Here is a 7600-nt window from a genome sequence, read left to right on the forward strand (position 1 = left end):
CTCTAGAGAGCAGGTGAGGGCAAGTGTGTGTGTGTGTGTGTGTGTGTGTGTGTGTGTGTGTGTGTGTGTGTGTGTGTGTGTGTTTGAGGGCGGAGGACAGTTTTGCAGTATGGTTTGACAACTGAATAAAGCTCTGAATCAGCATCAGTGTGTGAGGCTTGGACGTGGGAGAGTATTAGTTAGGTGAGGTGAGAAAAATGGCTTCTTCAAAACCGGGCCACTCTCTGTTGAGTGTGAAACCGAGAGCTTTGGGTTTGGCCCCATATTAATACAGCTGGAGGCAGAACACATGGGTCTGTGGTTAGACAGAAACTGTTTTTTAAGTTCGAAGCACTGAGCAGGGATGTGATGACCTCTATGACCTCTTCACTATCATGACATCATCTGACCTAATAATCATGTGAGCTGTTGCAGACAGCTTGTATTTTAATGGGTCGTGGAGCTCAGGGAAGGACACGTGGCACGCTTGTAGGATCACTTTTATATGCAGGTTTCATCTCTGTCATGTCTTATCTGCAGCCACTCCAATAAAACCACCTTTAATAAACAATCATTGTGTGCGAACACATGCTGGAGCAGATGTCGTAGCAATTAATTGAATGTTATTTTTAATGTGCAATAAAGATTCTGGTAATTTATCACAACTTTTACAAGCAGTATTTTCATGTATCTATTTCTTTGTTTCACATTTTGTATTGCCATGTGTTTTGCAAACGAGAATTCACACAATTAATAAAACGTTTCTTCTATTGATTAGCTGCCATATGCATGTAACTGATATGTGACAAGAAAACTGTTCTAAATAGGTGGATGTACAGGCAGCGACTAAAACATCTATTAAATCAAGGACAATGCAAACAGGTTTTCCCTTTGACATGATTAACTTTCCACCGCCTCATGATCTTTAGTGTGTTCCCATAAAGTTCTTGGGTCTTGTCTTCATCTCCACCCTCTTGAAGGAGTAGCGTTCTCCAGTTCGTCCGTCTGTTAGGATGTACCACGTCCCCCAGTAGATACCATTGGTGACGCCACTGTAACGGCCACGATAATACTTTCCATTCAGGTTTGCTGCCAGGCAAGCATCAAACCACCAGCCAGCACCGTAGTACTGACCACAGTTTCCAGATGCGTAACGGTCGTGGTCTCGGTCAGCAGTGCTGAAAGGTCTGCCATCATGGTTGTACCGCTTGCTGTAGCTCAGTGCATTACCTGCATCACCAGAGTACTCCCGGGCTGTCAGGCGATACCTGGAAGACGAACAGACAACAAGGCACATTTGAGACGACTGTGTCCTTTTTATACTCATTTTATCAACCACCAGCCACTAGAACAGCTTCAGCACTTCTTGACATAGTTTACGCAACTGTCTGGTCTCTGACTCTGTTCCCACATTTGGGGTTTTTGATGATGACGGTGCAGAGCAACGTTACAGCTGTCTTGTAGGAAAGCACCAGTATTTCTCATGTTTCTCCACTGATGAATTTATATTATTCCTTTAATTTGCCAACCATTTACATCTCGGCACTTGGTCCTGAAAGCACAACCAGATAAGTCAAGGTCCCCGTAGAAGTATAGTATATTATATATAGTAGAATATATAATAGTATAGTAGTATATCCACATAAAGCTATTCTGCCTTTTAAAATTTCTGGGCTGATATACTAGTTTTCAAATGAATCTCAATCATGCAGTTTCCTATAACATGGTCCAACTTTTATTTTGTCCTGAATGCTTCAAGACCCCTGAATATGGAAGTACAAATTTCACATTTTGAATCAAATTGATTGCTGCAACCGAGTACATTTTAAATTATTGATAAAACTACCAACAGAGACACAGTTCACATTGTCGATACTGATTTAGCTCCAGCAGATTTCCTTAGAGAAGTCCCTCTCTCATTCTGTCTAATCCAGAGGTTACTGTCATTGTCTAATTCATAGTGTGTGTATGTGTGTGTGTGTGTGTGTGTCTGCAGTGTGCTTCACCTCTGTGCCTCCGAGGCCACTTTGAAGTTGTTGTAGGTTGCCTGGCGCTTCTGTTGGTGCCAGTCCTCAAGCTCAATGCGGAGTTGGTGTTGGCCAGTGGAGGTGAGGGCATGCAGCGCTGCATTACCCAGCCAGTGTTCTCCCTGCAGACTGCCAAAGCCTTCCCGGTATTCCTGCCATGTTCTGTTGAAGTCCAACGAGCCATCCTGACGATTCTGGACCACTGTCCACCCGCCGCCCGCAGTCTCCATGTCACATTTAGCCTGTGCCAAAACAAAGAATGTACTCGTTATCGTAAAGCCTTAGATCTTCCTGATCCACAGATAGCGCCCACATCACTTCAGAGGTCAAGCAGGGGTTGTGTCTGTGTGTTTTATGCAATGAATCTGAAATACCTCCAACGCCGGCCCATGCAAATCAGGCTGGATGGTGTAGATCCCGTTCTCTTTGATCCCAAGTCGGTAAATCTCTGCACAATCCTGAGGATGTAACCTCTCCAAAGGGGCAACTGAGGGCAACACATTTTTATTTAGCTCATTATTCAAGAACTGTTCACATGATTGCCCCTGATGCCCTCACCTGTGGGTGGATGGTGTGTGATGCTCTTGAGGAAAAGCAACAGGTCTTTCTCCCCTTCTCTTCCTACTGCTGCACTCTCTGTCAACCCAGACAAAGATTGGGTTATGGATACGACACATTGCACTATTGCAGGAGCTGAAAATAGAAACTTTGTCTTTATGACGATAATATGTTGTATAGTGTCAGTTTGTAAGCTTCTTCAAATAGTGAGCTATACAGTATGCGTCTCTGTGTGCATGTGCAGTTTTTGCCCTGCTCCTTAGTGCAGTTAAATTCCTATGCACTCACCTATGACCGACACTTTGCAGGCCTCATTGAGGTTCTGTTTACTATGTGTGGGGGAGTGACTGCCCTGGCATTTCTGTGTGTGTGCGTATGTTTGTCTGTGTGTTACACGGTGGGGGATATAAATGTCTACTACGCACCCAGACGTTTGGCCATCGCCCCAAGGGCCTGACTGTGACAGTGGAGGTCACACTCAGTCAGCACAGCTGCCATTAAAGCCAGAATGGCCCCTAGAGAGTTGCTCTCCTGGCCCCCGTGACTCAAGGGCCCCCCTGTTTCCTGGAGAGAGCGCATGCAGCGCTGCAGCTGAACCAGGCGCTCTTTGACACCTCCACTCTGAAAGACAGTGGCCACAGGTACTTGAAACCACATTGTGTTACAGACGAAGTCAGCCACGATTCAGGTCTACCAAATCTTTGTTACATTCTAAATAGATAAATATGATTAAAATATGTGAAGTAATGAAAAGGAAGCTGTGCATGTACCCAAAGGTGGACTGTTAGTTTGGAAGATGACATGTCAAAGGTTAATCCACACACAGAACCTATGGCCCAGCTTTGTGTCACACGCAGCCCGTCTCTGACACTTACATCAGCCATTGTAATCATGCCCCTCACACACCTGTCGCTGCATGAGCTCAGCACAGCCGTATGACGAGGACATTTTTAAAGCAGACCTAATTTTATCCCTTCTTTGATTGCTGACAGTTACTGCTCCGTGGCTGTTAGGTGGTGCCAAGTTTAGTGTCCCACGAGAAAGGATCTCCTGGCATGTACGTTGCTCACTTTCACTGGCACAAGTGAATGACAAGTCAGAGGTTCAGGTCTGCTTCAGTGGTTTGGAGCCGTCTTGCATTTAAATGACAGGTTATAAGGTGAAACATCTGGCTTCTGTTAGAAAGACACTTTAAGATTTGTACTTTGGAAATGTTACATTTTCCTCTAAAAACATTAGTATTATAAACTGTAGGTGATGTCACTTACCTTATACTGAACCTTCTGGGAATCGGGTCTGTGCTCCACCCTCCGAGGAGCATCTGAGATCGCTGGAAGTGAAACCCCCATCCTGCAGATAGTTGTCCCAGCTTGACCCTCACAGGCCCCGGTAGCCACTCCTGCTCCTGTCCCTGGTGAGATGGGTGCAGCTACTAGGCTATCTCTGCAAGGAGGTTGTGTGCAGGCTGGAGATGCATTTGAGGATAGCAGTGCTCCCAAACAGAGTGATAGCAGAGGAAGCATGCTGAAAGAGCTGGGAGGAATCATGAGAAAAATGCAGCGATGCAGGTCTTTTCTAAACCTTTGTTGAAAGCTCTGGAGATGTGATCCAAACTTATTTCCCTTCTCTGCTTTTTGTTGATGATTCCCAGCAAACTTCACTTTTCTCTTTTAACCCAGTAATGGCTTCTTCAGGTGGAAACGATTCACTGATTTGTCCTTTTTGTTTAGCTCCTTGTATTTTTGTGCATCTCGTCTCATCTCTTCTTTCCTTTTTCCTCACTTCATCTCATCGCTGTCATCTCCTTTCTCCGGCTCGCTCTGTGTTAGTGAGGTTGCTTTGGCTCAGATTCCTAGATAAATGCGGCACTCTTTGCTGTCTGCTGTCTGACACGGGCTAATGCACCCACCCCCTAATACACACACACACACACACACACACACACACACACACAAATACACAATCTGTCCATCTCCCCAACTCATCTCCTTCCCTCTCCTACACTCCCACACAGCCACACACAGAGATGCATGTTTACACACACATGCACCAAGAACGTGAGTACAAGTCTCACTATGTGGTGCCACATCATGCACACTTTGATGAACTTTCTACACTGACGAGGAAAGCTTTGCTTGCTTTAAATCTTATACATGTTTGTCACTCTGAAAACACTTTAACAACGGGGCATACGTGACAACATTTTATACTGATGAAAATCCAGCAGAGGCTTGAAGTATGCGGCTCCTTCCCTCCCATGAGCCGTTTTCTCCCTCACATGCTTTTGTGTTGCACTGTTTGTGTTTACAAACTGAGTTCCAAGGAGGCCATAAAGAGTCGACATTCAATAGGTGTGAGAAGGCAGGAATTCCTCCATAAACACCAGAGTCCTCCCGGTCATCGGGATCGTGTAGAGGCACACTCCCAGTAACGAGGAGAACAAACATGCACACGTAGACACACTTCCCCGAACATGAACACAGAGCAGGGCTATATCAATCTAAGATCTCCCTTATGCTGATTGAGGTGAAGCAGTGGTAGCGTCAGAATCTCTTTTAAGTTTATAAGAGAATTCAGATTTTGGATGGTAATCTTACGTTACTAAAGTCACATACTTAATTATGTAAAGTTTCTGCTCAATAAATAATATTTTTTAACAAAGATATTGTGGAAAATAATAAGATTAAGAGCTGTTAGAGCTCTAATTGGCTCTTACTAGCTTTGTATGTATTGTACTTTTAGTGGTCAGAAATGCCCATTGATCAGCGTGGACCACTTAGCCAAAATGGAAAATTGTTTTATTTGTTGTCTCCAACAAGCAAGCAAATTGTGAAAAGGTGCAATAATAGAATTTAATATAATATTTTACCTAAAGCATTTGTTAAATGAATAAATATAAAGATCAAGCAAAAGATACTCAGTACACATTCAGTGAGACCAGTGACAAAACTATTGTGGGATGTTAGAGATGACCAGATTACCATCCTTACCTGACAGAGGTTGAGCATGACTCTTTTATTTTTTTTTTATTTTTTTTTTTTTGCATCACCTCATATATTTTGTTTAATTAATGCATCTATTGTATAGGTTTCTTTATTTGTGCGCTATTTAATTCTTTACTTTTATCTTCTTTTTGTGCAATCAATATAAATATTAAATCAATTCAATTCAACAATGTTTCTCTTCAGTTTTTTAAGTTTAACCCTTCCAATTTGACATATTAAAACGATTATGTTTTTATTATACAGGTATCTGTCACAAATGTAAAAGTTTGTAATGTCAGTAGACAGAAGTCCTACTATTCCGTATGTGACTCCAACCACGCACTCATGCACAAGAAAGGAAGGAGAAATACTCTAGCCACACAGGCTGCAAAGAGCCAAAGGATGAGCTGCCTACCCATTTTAGCATGTTTCACTGGCAGCATTTTAAAAGGTTTAAAGAAGCAGATCAATCACCCAACCAACCTTTTGTTTTTGACCTTTACACCTTCTCTGTGTGGCATTGCTCACACAGAATGTGCCCCTCAGTTCATTTGGTTCCTCCTTTCAAAATGGGTTAACACTGTCCTCTAGTGGTGGATTATCTCCCCCTCATTGTGTACAACTGACCACATTAAACCACTCATTTGCAACATGTCATCTTGATTGTACCAACAAGATCAAACCACATCATTGGTAGATGGTATTGAGATGCACAAAGGTGGAAGTCCTGAGTTTAAGATCAGCTGGACATGTCTTATCTTTAGAGGTTTTATACTGCCAATACTTACACAGTTATGGTCGGGCTTTCAAACTGTCTTATTCTTTAAACAAAATTGTGTAACATTACCTAGCCCAATGAGTATTACTCTTAAATTTCACTGATTACAGACTGTAAAATATAGGATATTAACTGGGACAATAGGTTTGTATAATGGGATGTCACAGTGGTTTACAAGCCTTCATCACCCTTCATCTCACACCTTGTGATGCCACAGTCACCCCTTTAAAAAACAGGGCTGATGGAGATCATGTGAGTCTGAGAAAACAGTGATGTCCTGATGATGTTGTCAGGTTATCTGAGTTTAGGCTTGATGCTCAATTCTTAACAAGAAGTCATGTCTTTGAAAGTGGGGGTGTGTGTTTTAGAAGTGGTGGGCATATTGAGAGGATCAAACAAATACACTGCTGAGTTGGCATCTAATGTCTCTAGCACCACATCCTAGACGTAAAAAGTGTCCTAAAAGTGTCTTTTCTCCTATCCTCATGGAAATGCTTTTTGAGTCCCCCTAGTTTATAAATAAGCAATATTAAATTTACACCTACAGCAAAACCGAAAGTCAGTACAAATCGTTTGTACTTGAAACCAACTTTTTAACCATTGATTCTTAAATATTTTTTATGAGACATGGCAGATATTAATACAATTATTTTTAACAGATGTTATGAAGAAAAAACAAAATAGCAATACACACAAAACAAAAATACAAATAATGATAAACAAAATAAAAGGGCTCAGGTTTGAATAAAGTTCAGACAATATTATATTTATAGTTATGAGAAGGTTGATTACATCCATTTTGTCTAGGCTTATTTTTTCATTTGATTTTATTTCATCTGACAAACCAAATGGTACATGCTAAAATAATATATTACTTTCTCTTGAAATGTGTTTTATGTACTTTTATTATTATTATTATTGTTGTTGTTGTTGTTATTCATGCTTTTATTTTACTTGTTCATTAGGCATTTTATGTACATGTTTTTATCTTGTTTCTAACAAATGTCTTTTCTTTTCAGCATTTTGTACATTTTATGCATGAGTTGTGCTATATAAATACAGTTTATTATTATTATTATTAGTAGTAGTAGTAGTAGTAGTAGTAGTATTTAATTTAAGTGAAGAATCAACTTTGCACTTTAAATAATTGTTGAAGTCCCCAAAATAAGAGATATTGTTTCACTTATAATGCCACAAAAGTGTGTCAATATTTAACTTGTCATTTGTACAAGTGTCGATTGTCATAGGCTGCGTCTGACGTAAGACGTTGTTTT

General features: G+C 41.2%; 1 protein-coding gene across 1 annotated transcript; it reads right to left on the reverse strand.

Moving 5' to 3' along the window:
- On the reverse strand, window positions 1-4718 carry si:ch211-157b11.8 (fibroleukin). The gene is made up of 6 exons (XM_047583488.1): window positions 3833-4718; window positions 2990-3185; window positions 2565-2642; window positions 2381-2493; window positions 1986-2248; window positions 1-1247 (listed from the first exon to the last, which is right to left on the reverse strand). The coding sequence occupies exons 1-6, from the start codon at window positions 4109-4111 to the stop codon at window positions 905-907; spliced, it is 1272 nt and encodes a 423-aa protein (XP_047439444.1). The 5' UTR covers window positions 4112-4718; the 3' UTR covers window positions 1-904.
- Between the last annotated feature and the right edge of the window lie 2882 nt (window positions 4719-7600).

This window comes from Mugil cephalus, chromosome 4, assembly GCF_022458985.1.
Source record: "Mugil cephalus isolate CIBA_MC_2020 chromosome 4, CIBA_Mcephalus_1.1, whole genome shotgun sequence".
Taxonomy (NCBI): Eukaryota; Metazoa; Chordata; class Actinopteri; order Mugiliformes; family Mugilidae; genus Mugil; species Mugil cephalus.

What these genes read in the sequence shown, in the direction of transcription:
- si:ch211-157b11.8 (XM_047583488.1), bottom strand. Translation starts at nt 4,111, where the DNA reads ATGATTCCTCCCAGCTCTTTCAGCATGCTTCCTCTGCTATCACTCTGT. An exon ending in GGCGATGGCCAAACGTCTGG is followed by an intron (nt 2,643 to 2,989) that starts GTGCGTAGTAGA and finishes CTGGGTTGACAG; the next exon opens with AGAGTGCAGCAGTAGGAAGA. An exon ending in TGCATGGGCCGGCGTTGGAG is followed by an intron (nt 2,249 to 2,380) that starts GTATTTCAGATT and finishes GTTTTGGCACAG; the next exon opens with GCTAAATGTGACATGGAGAC.